We start from the raw sequence: 15,552 nt of genomic DNA on the forward strand, positions 1-15,552 counted from the left end.
GTCCTGTTGAACCCCGACTCCACGGGAGGGTCTCCCTGACAGCTCGCGCTGAGCCTGTCGTCCACGCAGTAAATGACCAAGTGTAACTTGCCATTGGATATCGTTAAAAACTGTCGCGTTTACCATCAAACCTAGTCATTCGCGGAGCAAATCAGAGTCCCGGCTGCTCAGAAGAGCGGGCTGATGGCAACTGGCGTAATTGGGAACCCGTTGAAGAGCACCTAAAAAGAAACTCGGGGGTCCTGGGGGGGGGGGGGGGCTCGATCACGCCCGGCGGACCCGAACCCCGCCGGCGGCGGCGGTGGCGCCGCCCGCGTCCGCCAGGGGGCGCCGCAGCGCGGGGAGGCGGCCCGAGCGCCGCAGCCAATGGGAGCTGCCGCCGGCCGCCGGCCCCGCCCCTCCGCGCCATTAAAGCCGGCGCTGGCCCCGCCCCCGGGGAGGGCGGCGGAGGGGAGTCGTGGGCTCCGGCCCGGTCCCTGCCCCGGGAGCGCCCCCCCCCCCCCCCCGGCGCTCGTCACTGCAACCCCGGGAGCCCCGATCCGGGCACCGCCCCGCCCGGGGAGCCCCGACGCCCGCCCGCCCCCGGTGCTCCGGTACCTGCCCCGGCTCTGCGCCCCCGGGGCTGCCCCCCCCCAGCCCACTCCCAGTAGCTGCCCCCAGTGCCCTCCTAGTCCCCCATGCACCCCAGTAGGTGCCCCGGTACCCCAGTAACTGCCCCCCGGTACCCACTGGTACACCAGCACTGCCCCTGGCATTCCAGTGACTGCCCCCAGTACCCTCCTTATCACCCCCATGTACCCTGGTGCCCCAGTAACTGCCCCCTCTGCCCGGCCACTCCCCAGTTATCACCCCCCCAGTGCCCCCAGCCACCCCGATGGGTCCCGCAGGTGCTGTCGAGCACGGAGGAGATGGTGGAGCTGTACCGGGAGCTGAGCCGACACCCGGGGCTCAAAGCCACCTGCCTCAGCCCCGCCGTCACCGCACAGCACAGCGATGGGGTGGCCCCTCAGGGTTGTCTGGGGGGTCTCTGCCTGCTTATCGGGGTCGACGCGGGTGTCCTCACCCTGCTCCTCACAGAGTGGTTGCAGCAGGACCTGGAGAGGGGCGAACACATCAAGTTCTGCTGCCAGTAATTGATCTTCCATGACGGGGCCTCTGTCATATACTTGAGGCCCACCAGCACCTGCTGTGAGGTCGAGGATGAGTGAGTCCCATCCCATCCTGTCCCCCTGCGCTGGCGTCCCCTGGGGGTGCCGATGGCGGGGACTGACGGGTGCCCACCCGCCTGCAGGCTCCTGAGCCAGGAGTCCCCCAGTGGGGCACTGAAGGCCGTCCTGCGCAAGGTCCCCGGCAAGGAGAAGAAAGAGGAGAAGCAGTTTCTGGAGGTGAGGGCGGGGGTCAAGGGTGGGCTGGATACTCGCTGGGGCTTGGAGCCGGATCCATGCTACGGCATGGGGCTGCTCTGGCATCTCTGCCCCCAGGTCTGGGATCAGAACTGCAAGGTGAAGAGCATTGACCTGACAGCGCTGGACAAGCACGGCACCGTCTACGATGATGGTGAGGGGCCAGTGGGGAGGCTGTGGGGCTTTGACCAGGGCAGGGTGCCCAGGAGCTGGTGGCCGCTGGACCCTTCTCCCACACATCGGCGTTTGCGCTGCCGAGGCTGCGGCGTGCCACGGCAGAGGGTGAGCCCTGCCCAGCCGCCCCGGGCACGGCAGGCAGCGCAGGGCAGCTGGAGAGCTGGCACCGGCCAGGCCCCTTGCGCCCGGCTGCTGCCGCACTCCTTGGCAGCCTGCCTGGCTGACGAGCAGCAGGCGCCGGCGGCCGGCGCGGCGGAGCAAGGCCCCATGGCCTCCGGAACCGAGCAGGGTGCAGAGGTGGGCAAGGGGGCTGGGGGGGGCTGCATGGGTGGGCACAAGCTGGGGGAGAGCTTGCCCCCCACCAGCACACCTCTCCCCACACCCAGGTGGCTGGTGGCCCCGCCGCCTGCTACCGGGAGCTGAGCCGGTTCCCCGCCATCACCCGCGCCGCCCTCAGGGCCACCACCGGGGCACAGACCTTCCTGCTGTACACCGGTGAGTCGCGGGCTCAGCCGCCCCGGTGCTCTCATCCCAGGGGTGCAGTGTGGGCAGACGCCAATGGCCCCCTCCCGCAGAGTGCAGCCGCCCCGACCTGCCCCAACGCCGGCTCCTGCGCTTCAGCCGCCACTACAGCCTGCGGCGCACGGGCAGCGGCGGCCTCACCGTCAGCCGGGTAGCGCTCAGCGCCGAGATCCGCCACCAGTACGGCATGGATGGGCTGCGGGATGGAAGAGTGTGGTTGGTGCCCGTGGTGCGGCCAGTGCCCATGGCATGGCCGGTGCCCACAGCCTGCTGCCCGCTGTAGCCTCCCTCCCTGCCGCCCACAGGCTCCTCAGCAAGGACTCGCCCACCGGGCAGCACCGCGCCGTGCTCAGCCGCTGCCCCCGGCAGGGCCACGAGCTGCTGGAGGTAACGCTGGCTGCCACGGACACGGCAGCCTCGGGGCTCACCGGGGTGGCGTGAGTGCCAGCGCGGGGCGGTGGACCCCTCTCTCCCCAGGTGTGGGACGGCAACGGGCGCAGCCACAGTGTGGACCTCACGGCGCTGGGGAAGCATGGGGAGGTCTACACGGAGGGTAGGGCTCCTGCCCTGGGACCCCTGCCCGCAACACAGGCGAGGACGGCACGGCCGGTGGCCCCAGTGCCCAGCTGTGCCTGTGCTAGTCTGGCCCTTGTCACCCTTTTACCATGCCAGGGCCCTTCGCCTGTTTGGCCTGGTCACACTCGGAGACGCGGCTGCTGTACGTGGCTGAGAAGAGCCGGCCCAAACCACAGCCCCCCAGCCCCTGGGATGTGCCGGGAGCAGGCAGGCCGGAGGAGGAGGATGAGGAGGTGGGTGCCATGTGCCCCGTGAGTACGCCACGTACCCCGTGAGTGTCCTCTGTGCACCCCGTGAGCGTGGTGTGCCCCCTGTGAGCACGCCACGTGTACCCCATGAGCGTGCCACGCGCCCCACAAGTGTGGCGTGCAGCCCGTGAGTATGCCAGGCACGTAGCCCCATGTCTGGGGCCACCGGCTGTGGGGCTGATGGGGTTGTGCTGCAGGAGGAGCAGTTCGTGTACCGGGAAGACTGGGGGGAGGCACTGAGCACCCGCAGCCTGCCTGTCCTCTGCGTCCTGGACCTGGAGGGCAGCAGCCTCTCGGTGCTGGAGGGCATCCCGGAGCACCTCTCTCCCGGCCAGGTCAGGATGGGGTGCAGGGAGAGCTCGGGGGGGGGGACGACAGCGTGGGGCTGTGGGACAAGCCTGCCTGTTGCGCAGGCCCTGTGGTCCCCGAATGACTGCGGCGTGGTGTTCGTGGGCTGGTGGCACGAGCCCTTCCGCCTGGGGCTCAATGCCTGCTCCAACAGGAGGTGGGTCCCCCCCCCCAGCATCCCACGCCGTGCCAGGGTGCTCACACCGTGCTGGGATGCCCAACGTTGTGCCAGCATGGTGGGGCTCAGCCTCACCACAGGGCTCCAGCCTGACCCACGCCTCCTCCCTAGGTCGGGGATTTTCCACTTGGACCTGGCCAGCGGGTGCTGCAGTGAGCACCGGGGCTGCGGGGGGTGCCCTGGGTCCTGGGGGTCCCTGGGGTGATGACCCCCTGCTGCCCACAGAGCTGTTGTCGTCTGAGCACGGAGCCGTCTGCTCCCCCCGGCTGAGCCCCGATGGCCGGCGCCTGCTCTACCTGGAGGGGGGTCTGGGGGGCCCCCACCGGCAGTGCCTGCGCCTGCGCATGGTGAGCGGGGCCCTGCGGGCACCAGCCACGGCTGTGTCACCCTGCGCTGCTGGTGTGTGGGACCCAGCCCGGGATGCCACAGCCTCTCGCAGCGCCTGGCGGGGGCGGCGTGTGGGCTCGCTCCCCAAGCCTCCCTGCCTCAGTTTCCCCAGCTGGGGGGCCATCCCTGACTGCCATCTCTCCCCAGCTCACCTGGCAGACGAGGCAGACGGTGACGGTGCTTGATGTGGTGCAGGAGCCCACAGAGGGTGAGCGTGGCACAGAGGGCAGGGCTGGGCGCTGTTGGGGGGGGCTGGGGCACCCCCCCCCCCAGCTGGGTGCCCATGGCCCCAGCTCACTAGCGCTCTGCCACACTCGCAGCCTTCGCCGGGCTCTACACAGAGGTGCTGCCACCACGGTGTTGGGCGGCCGACAGCCGGCGAGTCGTGCTGGGCACCCCGCAGCGGAGCCGCACGGTGAGCCCCAGGGACAGGGGAGGGAACATGGATGTGGCCCCTGCACCCCGTGGTGACGCGGCCGCCTGCGTTGCGCCCCCTCACAGGACCTGCTGCTTGTGGACACGGAGGCGGCCACCGTCACAAACCTGACGGCAGGTACGTGGCATCAGGCTGCCCACAGTGCCTCAGTGTGCATCTGCGAGCACCGGTGTACTCTCTGTCCCCAGGGTCGCCTGAAGGGTGCTGGGAGCTGCTCACCCTCCAGTGGGACCTGCTGGTGGCCACCTGCTCGGCGCCACACCACCCCCCGAGCCTGGTGAGTAGAGCTCTGGCACCGTGTGGCACAGCGTGCTGTGGCACAGCGATGTGCAGCCAGGCACGGCACAGCATGAGCAGGCGTGGCGCGGCACGGCAAAGCGTGGTGTGGCACAGTATGGGGTGGCGTGGCATGACACAGGCACAGCAGTGCACGGCACAGCCTTGGCATGGGGCGGCACAGCTTTGGCATGGCATAGTAAAGCACAGCTTGGTTAGGCACAGCCAGCGACAGCGTGGCATTGCGCGGCTTGGTGTGGCAAGGAATAACAGGAATAAGGAATAACATGCTTGGCACGGCATGGCATGGCATGGCCACAGGCAGCACGGCATGGCACAGGACAGTGTGACCAGGCACAGCATGGCACATCCATGCATGGCATGGGATGACACAGCACAGGACGGCACCAGAGCGCTGGGACCGTGGGCACAATGGGGCTGATGACACACCGGCAGGGGCCAGCTGCATTGGGGTGAGGGTGCCCTGATGCCACCCGCTGCCTGTCCCCAGATGGTGGCGGCGCTGCCGCCAGCGGGCCAGGAGCTGCCCCTCTGCTGGGTACCGGTGGAGGACACCCCGACAGTGCCTGGTGTCACCTGGAAGACCCTGACGATCCAGCCACCCTGCAGCAGGCAGAGCCCTGCCACGCACGGTGAGTGCCGGGGGTCCCTGACCTACCTGTGTGACGGGGACCCTCGGGAGCAGGGGGCGGGCAGGGTGCTGAGCGGGACCCCTTCCCTGGCTCAGGCACCCAGGCTTTCGAGGCCCTGCTGCTGAGCCCACCGGATGGCAAGGCACCGCACCCCCTCGTCGTGTGCCCCCACGGTGAGTGAGGGGTTGGCAGGGACACCCTGGCAGCACTGGTGGCAGCCTGGGTGACATTCCTGCTGGCCCCAGGTGGCCCCCACGCTGTCTTCGATGCCCGCTGGCGCCCAAGCATGGCTGCCCTGTGCCAGCTGGGCTTTGCTGTGCTCTTGGGTGAGTGCCGGTGAGCCCGGGGAGGTGTGGCCCCTGTGCCCCACTGGAGACATGGCATCTACGGTCCCCATCTCCCCAGTGAACTACCGCGGCTCCCTGGGCTTCGGCCAGGCCAGCATCACCTCCCTGCTCTCCCGTGTGGGTGAGCAGGACGTGGCGGACACCCAGGTGAGGGGTGCTGGACTGGGGGGGGTGCCGGAGGGGTGCTGATGGTGGGTGAGGTCTGCTGGGAGGATGCTGATGTTTGGGTGCTGCTGGTGGGGTGCTGCTGGTGGGGTCTGCTGGGAGGATGCCGATGTTTGGATGCTGATGGTGGGTGCCCTAACGGGGTGCAGCTGGCAGTGGAGCAGGCGCTGTGCAGCGAGCCCCTGGACCCACACCGCCTGGCCCTGCTGGCTGGCTCCCACGGAGCCTTCATTGCCCTCCACCTCCTCGCCCGTGAGCCCAAGCGCTACCGAGCCTGTGCCCTGCGCAGCCCCGTCTCCAACCTGCCTGCGCTGCTGGGCACCTCCGACATCCCAGACTGGTGAGTGCCGCCCCCCTACCCTGTACCTTGCTGTGCCACATCCCACGGCACCCACCAGCACCTCCGTGCCACAGGCGCTACATCTCCCTGGGGCTGCCCTACTCCTTCGAGCGGGTGCCCCGCGCCGAGGAAGTGGCCACCATGTTGCAGCGCTCGCCCATCGCCCAGGCGGGCCGGGTAAGGCAGGGGCAGGATGGGTGCAGGGTGTTTGGTGCTGGACACTGGACACCCACCACCGGCCGTGCCGCAGGTGCAGACGCCGGTGCTGCTCTGCGTGGGCGCCCGGGACCGGCGCGTCAGCCCCACGCAGGCGCTGGAGCTGTACCGGGTGCTGCAGGCCAGGGGGGTGCCGGTGCGGTGAGTGGGGTGCAGAGGGGTGGGGAGGGAGCCCTGGGGTGCCCACTGAGCATCCCCCCATCCCATCCTGCCCCACAGGCTGCTGTGGTATCCAGAGGGTGGCCATGCACTGGCTGGTGTGGAGACGGCAGCCGACGTCTTTGGGAACTGTGCACGATGGCTCCTTCGGCACCTGGGGCAAACCCGGCGGGACAGGACAGGCCAGCACAGCCCCTAGGCTCACAGTGGCCCTGTGGCTAATGCCAGCCCCACGTGTGACCACTGGCCCTGGGGACCACACCAGGACCAGAGGAAGATGGAGCGAGTGTACGACGGGACGAGGGTTGGGGTGTGGCACTAAATAAATGTGTGAGACCCTGTGCAATGCCGATCCCCCCAGCCATGGCCGGGACTTTATTACACGGTGGGGGCTGTGCCAGGCTAGGGCTGAGCCGGCTTAGCCCATCTTCATCACCTTGTGGATCCAGTCGACGTAGAGGGAGACACGGATGAAGAGGGCGGGCTGGTCAGTGCGGGCGCAGACGCGGGAAGGGGTGATCACCCCCTCCAGCACCCAGCAGTCGGCCGTGAGGCAGGCCAGCGGCCCCCCGTAATCCCCCTGCGGCACCCAGACAGTGGCGTCACACCGGGTGCTGGCACCCGCAGGCTCCCCGAGGTGGTGGTCCCCAGCCCGGCTCACCTCGCAGGCCCCCACGCCGGCGCGCAGCGGGGCAGTGCACAGCTCGCTCTCCTTCAGGCGCCCGCGCAGCGCCGCGTTGCACTCGCCGTGGGCCAGCACGGGCAGCCGCGCCACGTTCAGCACGCTGCCGTCCGCCGTGCCTGCGGGCAAGCAAGCACAGGGGGCAGGGGGTGCCCGGGTGGGGGATGCCATAGCAGGGGGATGGCGTGGGACGGGGCACTCAGTGACAGCGGGATGGCACAGGCAGGGGGATGGCATGGGCAGGCGGGGTGCCATGGGTGGGTGGATGCTGTGAGCGGGGGCATACAGCGTGCAAGGTGACACCTTTGCAGGAGCAGTGCCCTCAGGGTACGGCAGGCAGGGGGATATCATGGGCAGGGGATGTCATGGATGTGGGCAGGAGCATGTGGTGGCAGAGGGATGGCACGGGCACGGGGGATGCTGTGGAAGAGGGATGCCAAGGGCAGGGGAATGGCATGGGCAGGGGAATGGCGTGGGCAGGGGAATGTCATGGAAGGGAGATGGCAGGGACAGGGGGATGCTGCGGGCGGGGGATGCCACGGACAAGGGGATGCTGTGGGCAGGGGATGCCACTGCAGGGAAGGCCCTGGCAGGGGCTGCCCACGGCAGGTACCTCTGGTTTCCCCCCAGCCAGCGATCTCACAGACGGTGCCTGCAGGCACGACGTAGCGCTCAGGTGGCAGGCAGATCAGGGCCACGCGCCCGTTCAGCGTGGCAGGCCTGGGGTGAGAGGGGCAGTGGGATGTGGTGCCAGCCCAGCCAGCAGCGAGGCATGGCAGTGACCGGGGCACGGCTGCTCACCTCCCCAGCTTCAGCATCACCAGCTGGGACTCGGAGGGGCCGCAGACGATCCGTACGATGGGGATTGTCTGCTGGTCGGGGTCCCCAGGGCCAGGGTCCTTGAAGAGCGTCCCCAGCTGCACCTCGTAGCCCGTCAGGTCAGCATCACTGTAGGATGGGGACATGAGGGCACGGAGGGCTCCCAACACCCGTCACTCCGGCCACAGCCTTACCAGGAGGAGAAGCACTGGCGTGTGCTGATCACCCACTGCTCCTTCACCAGGGACCCCCCGCAGAAGTGCACGCCGGCCCTGCAGGGACAAGATGGGGTGAGCTCCCCGGGGGGACATCACCCATGCGGCACTGCCGGCAGGGTGCCCGCTCACCGGTTGCGGATGCTGACAGTCCAGGGTGAGTTGCCGGGCTGGCCGCCGACGATGCGCCCTTTACGCTGCAGCCTCTCGTCCCGCCGGCCGCACTGCTCGAACACCACCGCGTCTGCCAGCAGGGCAGGCATCAGCCGGGGCTGTGCCACCAGCACCCACCCCACGGCATCCAGCCTGCACCTGTGGGCCCCCACCTGCGTTCTCCAGGACGGAGGGCACTTTGCTGCCAGCTGCGGAGAGAGAGCAGAGGGTGGCATTGGGGTGGGACCCAGCCACCCTGGGATGACCAAAACCACCCCAGGGGGTGGCCCAAGAGCACCCCTAGCAGTGCAGGGGTGCGGGCAGGGGCTCACAGCAGGGCTTGATGGCGCAGTAGTCGAAGGGGGTGCGAGGATCCATGGTGTAGCACCAGGGGCCATGGCTGTCATTATCAGGGTTGCGGCAGTAGTTCTCCTCCAGGTGTGCCTCAGGGTGGGTGACAGGTGAGATCCTGCCAGGAACAAGTCACCATCACCGTATCCATCCCCATCTCCATCTCCATCCCTGTCCCCATCCCCAGATGCCACCCGCCGGCACACTCCCTCGCACACTCACTGGGGCACATGGGGCGCCTGGGCAGCCCATGGCTGGCAGGTGATGCCCTTGCGTGTCTTGCTGACGTGGCCGTGGTAGTGCTCGCCGTGGCCGTGGTAGCACTCTGGGGACAGGCAGGGAGGGCTGGCACCCCCGGCAGGCACCCTGGGGGCGGGTGCCCGGGGGGTGGCTCACCTTGGGCACCCAGCTCGTCGGGGCAGCGGCGGATGTGGAAGCAGAAGGCGATGCGGACGGTGGGGCGGGCGGTGAAGCACCATGGTGCCTCCGAGCCGTCGGGGTTGCGGCAGTAGTTCTCCTGCAGGTCCCTGGCAGAGGGACCGCATGGGTGCCTCCCCCTGCCCCAGCCCGCACCCATGGGCGCTGCCCACCCCTGGCACATCCCCCCCCCCTTCCTTACTTGCACGGGTATTTCTCGGGCACAAAGTGGTGCTGATGAGGGGTCTGGGCATCCCAGCGCTGGCAGGGGATCCCCGACACAGTGACGTTCACCCGGCCCCGGTAGCCTTCGCCCTTGCCCCTGAAGCAGCCGGTGGTGAGGTTGAGGGGCCGTGGGCGTTTCTCTGCTTGCATGGCAGGAGCGGGTCAGAGTGGCGGGGTTATGGCGGCACCCTGGACACCCAGTCCCAGCTGGGCAGTGACACCGGCGGGGACTTACTGCAGAGGCGGATGCGGCAGTACTCTCGCTCCCGCCTGGGGTCGGTGGTGTAGCACCAGGGCCGCTCGGAGCTGTCGGGGTTGCGGCAGTAGTTGTCGTCCAGTCCCTTGTCAGGGTACCTGGGCCAGAGAAGGGGAGCAGCGGCTGAGGGTGACACCACCACCCCGGCACCTGGCACGGCCAGGGCGGCTGGGCACTGCCCAGGGCAAGGGGCTGGTACTTGTCAGGGTGGTAGGGGTGCTTGTGCGGGTGCTGCAGGTCCCAGCGCTGGCACTCTGTCCCCGACTCGGTGTGGTCCATGGCCCCGCGGTAGTCCTCCCCATTGCAGGTCATGCACACAGCTGCCGACAGACAGGGGAATCAGTGCCGGGGGGAACAACACACACACAGCATGGAATGCCACTGGGATGCAGCACTCACCGTCTTCGCACTTCTTAATGCCGCAGCTCTGGTGCCGGACGTTGGGGTTGATGGTGTAACACCACGGGCCCCGCTTGTCCTGGTCGGGATTTCGGCAGTAATTCTCCTCCAGCCCGTTGCGGGGGGATGGCAGGAACCTGCTGGCAGCAGGGTGGGTAGGAGCGCTGCAGGGGCCCTCGCCCCAGGGCAGGCACAGCCACAATGCTGTGCCACCCCCAGTCGATGCCATTGTCCCACACTGTCCCCATCATCCCTGCGCCATCCCCCTTGTCCCCACACTGTCCCCACCAGCCCCACGCTGTCCCCAGCCCGTTGCCCCACACTGCCCAGGGCCACCGGCAGGTGCCATGGGACAGCTGGGGATACGGGGGCACCTGTGGTCATGGGGTGTCGTGGCTTGCCAGTGCTGGCAGCGCAGACCCTTCTCCGTCGTGGCCCGTGTGCCACGGTAGCTGGTGCCATCGGCCACAATGCAATCCCGCAGGTAGTCTGGGCAGAGCCGGGCACCGCGTCAGAGCCCTGGGGCCAAGCCAGTGCATTCGGGCAGTGGGGAGCCCTGCACTGGGTGGCCTGTGCCCGGTCTGTGGTGTCCCCATATCCACCCGTGGCATCAGCCCACCTTTCTTCTGGTACAGGTCGTAGTGGATGTTTTTCTGCAGCTGGACGTGGGGCGAGTGTTGGGTCCAGGGCAGCAGCTGGCACAGCTGGCTCTGCCGGTCGTAGTGGAAAGCCCTGGGAGGCACAGGGGGATCCTGGCATGCCACCGTGCGGGGCCAGGACCCACAGGACCCAGGGGCACACGCATGGGCACCCAGCACCCAATGGATGGAGTGACCCCAGTGTCGTGGCCCCCTGCACTCCCTCCCACCCACGCCACGGCAGCACCGCATCCCGCTCACCGGCAAGCCAGGCTGGCGGCACAGTGCTGGGCACACTGCGCTGCAGAGCCCTGCTCTGGCAGCAGCGGCGGTGGCTCCGCAGGCCCTGCCAGCAGCTCGGTGGCTCGCAGGCGCTGGAAGTCATTGAGGGGCGAGCGGTGGCCTGGGGAGGGTGGCAGGAGCTCAGCGTGCCCGTGGGGACACACAGCAGGCCCCGTGGAGCATGGGGTCCCGGCCCCATAGAGCAGCGGGACCCCTGCCCCACGGAGCATGGGGTCCATGTCCCGCGGAGCAGGGGAGTCCCTGCCCTACAGGGTGCTCAGCACCCGCCACAGTCCCCCGTTTCCTGCTACCCCCCTCTGCCGTAGGTCAGGGCACTGGCCGTCAGGCTCCCGGCCTGGCCCCATGGCCTGTCCAGGCCCCGCTCTGCCCCATTGCCCTCCAGCCCCACGGCGGCCCCGTGGCGGCTGGGCCCGGGGCCCTACCTGAGCCAAGGGCCGCGGCCAGGGCGAGCAGGACCCCCAGCACGGGCTGCATGGCGGCGGCCCCACGTCTCCGGGCCTCAGCTGGAGCACCAGGCTGGCCCCTGGCAAATATTTGCCAGCGGGCCAGGGTCAGGCCGCGGCGGGGCCGCACGGGGGGCGGGGCCTGTGGGACGGGGGGCGGGGCCTATGCATCGAGGGCGTGGCCTAGGCGGCTGGGGGGCGGGGTTTGTGGCGGGGCGGGGCCCGGGGAGGGCGGGGCCGCGTGGGACGGCCGCAGGGCGCGGGGGGGTTGGGCCAGGTGGGGCGGGGCGGAAGGGGGAGGGGCGTTGCGCGAGCGCCGGGCGCCGATTGGCGGCGGCGCACTCGTGCCGCCGGTTGCTAGGCGCCGCTGCGCCCCGCCCCCAGGTACGTGCCCGCGCGGGGTCGCGCTCGCGCCGCCCGCTCGGTGCGTCGGGGCCGCTGGCGGCGAGAGCCGGCGGGGAGCGGCCTCCGGGCCCGGCCGTCGCACGGTGAGGGGCCGCGCGGACCGGGACGGTGGGGACGGGGCCTGGCCTCCGCCCGGCGGCGCGGGCTCTGCGGCAGCACCTGCCGGGCCGCCCTGCCCTTGGCCTACCGGGTGGGCCGGGAGCGGCGGCGCGGCCTGGGTAGCGGTGAGGCGCGGCGCGGCGGGCCCGGGCCTCCCGGTGCGCGGGCAGTGGGGCGGCCCGCCGCCGTCGCCGCCTCAGTCCCGACGCGGCCTGCCAGGGCCGGGAGCGGGCGGCGGGCCGGGCTGGCGGCGGGGTCGCCGCGCTTCCCTCCTCCCCGTTGTTTTCCCGCCGCCCGGTGCCCGTCCCCCCGCCGCTTGGGGTTGTGCGGGGACCACCCGGGGCCTGCGGGCGGGAGGGAGGCTCCCCGGCCTGGGGCACTGAGCGGCTGGGCCGGGTTGGGCCGTACCGGGTGAGGCGTGGAGGGATTCGGGGCAGCCATTGGCGGGAGCGGCCCAGGTGGCGGCAGCCAGTCCCGGGATGTGCCGCGATTTCCCGTCGGTGGGTGCCGGAGCCCGTCGGGGGTTCTCGGGCTCGGCCCGGTGGGGTGTGCGGTGGCGGCTCTCCCCGCTGCCCGGGCCCGGCTCGGTTCCACGGGAGGAGCGCAGGTGGATTTCCAGGTGTCTCTCCGGACCCGCTCCCCTCGCCGTCCCAGCCGGGGGTGGCAGGGCAGCCCCTCGGCTCCCGGCCCCGCTCCGGGACGGGGAGGAGCCCGGGCTGAGCGTGGGTATGGGCCCTGCCAGCGTGACTAACAGCAGAAACCGTTCCGGGCATAATAGACCCACAGTTCAACTTTTATCTCCAGTCAGCGGTGCGGGTGACTAAACACAAGGAAATAAGTTCTGCTGCGCAAAAAAAAGGCATAAATGCAGAATTATCCTTGTGGCCTCCCTGGCTCCTCAGAAGCAACAGGCTGTGGAGCGGCTCGCCTGAGTCTCCAGTGCCCGTCAAGTCAGCGGGTATGAATTTAGCAAGTTTTGCCACGGGTTTGCAGGTTGTAGACTCCCTGTGTGTGCTTTCAGAGCTTACCCTGGTGTCTGCTGCCCGTGGGACGGGAGGATGCGGGCAGGGGGCCGGGGGAGCTGGGCAGCAGGGTGCAGTCACTCCCTGAGGTGCTGTGTCTCCCTTGGTCCCTGGAGTTTCGGGCTTGTAGGCTTGGGAAAATGGCACTGACATCGCTCACTGGTCCAAAATGAGACTAAAATCCTCTTTTTGTAGATTTGCTTGTCTTCTCTCAGCCCCTCCAGGGGGCCTTCTTTTAGCAGCCCACTGCTGTTACAGGGTGGACTGCTAGTGTCTCTTGCCTTGGGAATACTGTCCTTGACAAAATTAATTATTTAACTTCCTATATGAAATGTTGTCTGTTCCCACCTCTAGCTTTACAGATTCTTTTCCTCGCTTTGAGAAGTTTCTAATTCAGCATAGGTTTCTTCGCACAGTCTCTGCTACTATTCCGAGCATCCTAAGCCACTTATTCATTCTTCCCGACGCTTGTCATTGCACTCTTCTCTCCTAAATATAGGGTAGTATGCCAACGGCAGAAGCTTGAGAGCAAGCTGAAGTGCTGGGAACACCACTGTTTACTCAGAGGAGTAATCAGCAAAGCCTGGCTGATTCCAGGTCGCGCCGTCTTCTTGCTTGTAGGAGTTTGCGCTCACTTCTTTGGGAGCTGGTGCAAATTCTGGAATAGCTAGATGATGTTGATGGCACATACTAGCTTAGAAATACCCATTTCTTTCAGCGTTGTGTAAACTGAGTAGCAAATTCTGCTTAATTGCTGATATTAGGCCTGGAGAATTGGCAAAAGCTGTGGGGCTGATATTAGTGTTCTGCATCTCACTGTGTACCAGTAGGTTTTTTTGTATGGGATTTGTTAACCCCAAGCACTTCTCTGCTTTTAGAAATGGCTGGTAGTCATTGCCAGCTTGAGTGCTGCTTATCCTCTTCTTTCTCCTCTCGTCTGTCACTGCCCCGTGTGCTGGGCTCGGCTGCTATGAGAAATGAAGGAGAACACGTGACAGGTAGAGTGAGACCTCTTGCAGGCTTCAACGGTAAAGTGTGTGGTTAGAATTGCCTCAAAGCTCTGACTGTAACTTGTCTTCCACAGCCGGTTGGTCGGGGGGAATTCTGTCATCTCTTGTCGTTGGAGCGTACTCTGGCAGCAAGGGGGTAACGTCGGTGGGAACGCTGCTGCGTCCTGGCTTGTGCAAGCGTGCCAACTGACAAGCCCAAGAGGTGCTTTGCACTAAAAACCAGTGGTCCCACTCGGGTCTGACAGAGAAGAGGACTGTGCGATTGCAGCAGCGGGGTCCTGGGGGAATTTTCATGCTGTAGTGTCTGTGGCACAGGTGTGAGATGCAGCGTGTTGTAAGCCTAGCAGAGAAGGTGCGATGGTTCTGCCCTGGCAGGGGTGGTGTTGCTAAACAGCAGGAATGGTGTCTCCTTGCCTTTTCCATGTCCCTTAGACAGATAACAAGAGAGATTGTCCTGGAGAAGTACCAGGGTGCTGTGCCAGCCTGGGGAGGAACTCCAGCTGATGGCGTAAAACAGTCTGTCTCATTTCAGCAATAACAGCTATCTGAAAAGCTTTGTGGCGAGGGTGATTTTGGATGGCTTGTGCCGTTCCTCCTGTAAGTTGAGGAATAGTACGGAGGATTTGATTAATTTGAATGAGGAAAATGCAAACTCTGAATTCTCCTTGGGCAAGCAGGGGTCATGTAAATAAATGCCTCTGGCATTCTTTGTGGTGCTTGTAGACTGTCTACCAATTACTTCTGGTCTCTTGCTGAATCAGTGGGAGTCTGTTGCTCCTTCAGCTCCAAGTACTTCGGCAGTGATTTGGGTGAAATACAAATAAACAGAGCTGAATTGACCTAATGTATCTGAGCCCTTGGTATGCTGAAAATGTTTGTTCTTGGGATGTTTGTGCAGTCTGGAGAGCTCTGTACCTTAAACCCAATTCACAGAGGACTGTGACCGTGTTTAAGCTGTGAAAAATAAAAGATAACCTGAAAAACCTGTGCCTTTAGGGCTTGTTCTGTAAGACTGAATAAGTTCGAGCAAACTAGTAAGCTGCTGCTGGACAGAAAGTTAATATATTAACCTGCGCGAATACACTAGGTAGGTGCGCTTCCTAGTCTATTGCCTTTTTCTGTCTCCTTATCTCCCTCCACTTATCTGTTGGCTTACACTGTCTCTGGTTCAGCTTTTCTGGGATAAAATTTTAGCTTGCCATTGGGAAAGATGGTTGTATATATTTGATGTTACTGCTTCTTTTGTTGTTGCATTTTTTGTGAGCCTCCGAGCTGATCTGATGGTGCAATCCTGCCCAAAGGAGATGGTCCAAGTCCCCTGGCCAGGCAAGCCAGCTCCTCTTCCCTCACGGGTTGCTGCTGGGCCTGTGAGCTGATCGACTGGGGACCAGCAGAAAGTTCCCTGGCTCTTGCCTGTGACTTGTGAGCTGTTCTGGGTGTCTGATGAGGAGGAGACAGGGCAAGGTGGGTGGCATGGCCATGTTCAAGGTGTGGGGAGACAATGGGGGCCTCCCTCTTCTGTTGTCAGTGACTTGCTCAGGTGGTTAGATGTGTCTTGAAACCACAGCCTGAATTAAAGCTGAAGCTCTGAAGCTTCTTGCCTGATGGTTGCTTCTGCCCCAGTTATTAGCTGGGGTGCAAGCGATGTAAGGCACCCTAGGAATGCACCCTGTTTTCCTGAATG

At 66.0% G+C, this 15,552-nt stretch overlaps 3 protein-coding genes across 10 annotated transcripts in view; 2 read left to right on the forward strand and 1 right to left on the reverse strand.

Moving 5' to 3' along the window:
- Positions 1–1,089: 1,089 nt before the first annotated feature.
- LOC128915864 (acylamino-acid-releasing enzyme-like) lies at positions 1,090–6,783 on the forward strand. Of its 3 annotated transcripts, XM_054216711.1 has the most exons (23): positions 1,090–1,204; positions 1,292–1,385; positions 1,482–1,557; positions 2,116–2,282; positions 2,408–2,489; positions 2,580–2,655; positions 2,775–2,911; positions 3,124–3,261; positions 3,340–3,431; positions 3,564–3,604; positions 3,678–3,799; positions 3,987–4,047; positions 4,160–4,254; positions 4,341–4,392; positions 4,464–4,552; positions 5,063–5,204; positions 5,300–5,377; positions 5,450–5,530; positions 5,610–5,698; positions 5,866–6,056; positions 6,131–6,233; positions 6,307–6,413; positions 6,492–6,783. In XM_054216711.1, the coding sequence occupies exons 3-23, from the start codon at positions 1,552–1,554 to the stop codon at positions 6,628–6,630; spliced, it is 2,088 nt and encodes a 695-aa protein (XP_054072686.1). In that variant the 5' UTR covers positions 1,090–1,204; positions 1,292–1,385; positions 1,482–1,551; the 3' UTR covers positions 6,631–6,783. The 3 variants fall into 3 exon arrangements, with proteins under 3 accessions (XP_054072686.1, XP_054072685.1, XP_054072684.1); XM_054216709.1 differs by lacking the exons at positions 1,090–1,204; positions 1,292–1,385; positions 1,482–1,557 and adding exons at positions 1,804–1,877; positions 1,967–2,075 and having other exon boundaries at positions 2,156–2,282; XM_054216710.1 differs by lacking the exons at positions 1,090–1,204; positions 1,292–1,385; positions 1,482–1,557 and adding an exon at positions 1,796–1,877.
- Positions 6,777–11,446, reverse strand: MST1 (macrophage stimulating 1). 3 transcript variants are annotated; one of them, XM_054216715.1, is made up of 18 exons: positions 11,312–11,446; positions 10,848–10,989; positions 10,568–10,680; positions 10,323–10,437; positions 9,949–10,085; positions 9,749–9,869; positions 9,529–9,647; positions 9,271–9,436; positions 9,048–9,178; positions 8,874–8,976; positions 8,633–8,769; positions 8,474–8,509; positions 8,280–8,391; positions 8,127–8,204; positions 7,915–8,061; positions 7,727–7,833; positions 7,093–7,232; positions 6,777–6,867 (listed from the first exon to the last, which is right to left on the reverse strand). In XM_054216715.1, exons 1-18 carry the CDS (start codon positions 11,361–11,363, stop codon positions 6,850–6,852), a joined length of 1,974 nt encoding a protein of 657 aa, XP_054072690.1. In that variant the 5' UTR covers positions 11,364–11,446; the 3' UTR covers positions 6,777–6,849. The 3 variants fall into 3 exon arrangements, with proteins under 3 accessions (XP_054072690.1, XP_054072689.1, XP_054072688.1); XM_054216714.1 differs by having other exon boundaries at positions 6,779–7,011; positions 9,271–9,433; XM_054216713.1 differs by having other exon boundaries at positions 6,779–7,011.
- A 207-nt stretch (positions 11,447–11,653) lies between these two features.
- Positions 11,654–15,552, forward strand: part of DAG1 (dystroglycan 1) — a 53,945-nt gene continuing 50,046 nt past the window's right edge. Inside the window, exon 1 of one of the 4 annotated variants that reach the window (XM_054215778.1) lies at positions 11,654–11,716. The gene's annotated coding sequence lies outside the window, so the exon portion shown is untranslated. Of the gene's footprint in view, positions 11,821–11,845; positions 11,962–12,339; positions 12,795–15,552 lie in introns of those variants that run through there. The other 3 variants (XM_054215770.1, XM_054215775.1, XM_054215773.1) reach the window with 3 other exon arrangements.

Source organism: Rissa tridactyla, chromosome 10 (genome assembly GCF_028500815.1).
Source record: "Rissa tridactyla isolate bRisTri1 chromosome 10, bRisTri1.patW.cur.20221130, whole genome shotgun sequence".
NCBI classification, from domain to species: Eukaryota; Metazoa; Chordata; class Aves; order Charadriiformes; family Laridae; genus Rissa; species Rissa tridactyla.

Excerpts from the sequence above, each read along its gene's own strand:
- LOC128915864 (XM_054216709.1), top strand. The coding sequence starts at position 1,848 with ATGGCCTCCGGAACCGAGCAGGGTGCAGAG. Across the intron at positions 3,432-3,563 it reads AATGCCTGCTCCAACAGGAG|GTCGGGGATTTTCCACTTGG; the intron begins GTGGGTCCCCCC and ends CCTCCTCCCTAG. Across the intron at positions 5,378-5,449 it reads CCTCGTCGTGTGCCCCCACG|GTGGCCCCCACGCTGTCTTC; the intron begins GTGAGTGAGGGG and ends TGCTGGCCCCAG.
- MST1 (XM_054216713.1), bottom strand. The coding sequence starts at position 11,363 with ATGCAGCCCGTGCTGGGGGTCCTGCTCGCCCTGGCCGCGGCCCTTGGC. Across the intron at positions 10,086-10,322 it reads ACGACACCCCATGACCACAG|GTTCCTGCCATCCCCCCGCA; the intron begins GTGCCCCCGTAT and ends TGCTGCCAGCAG. Across the intron at positions 8,510-8,632 it reads CTGCGCCATCAAGCCCTGCT|CTGGCAGCAAAGTGCCCTCC; the intron begins GTGAGCCCCTGC and ends CTCTCTCCGCAG.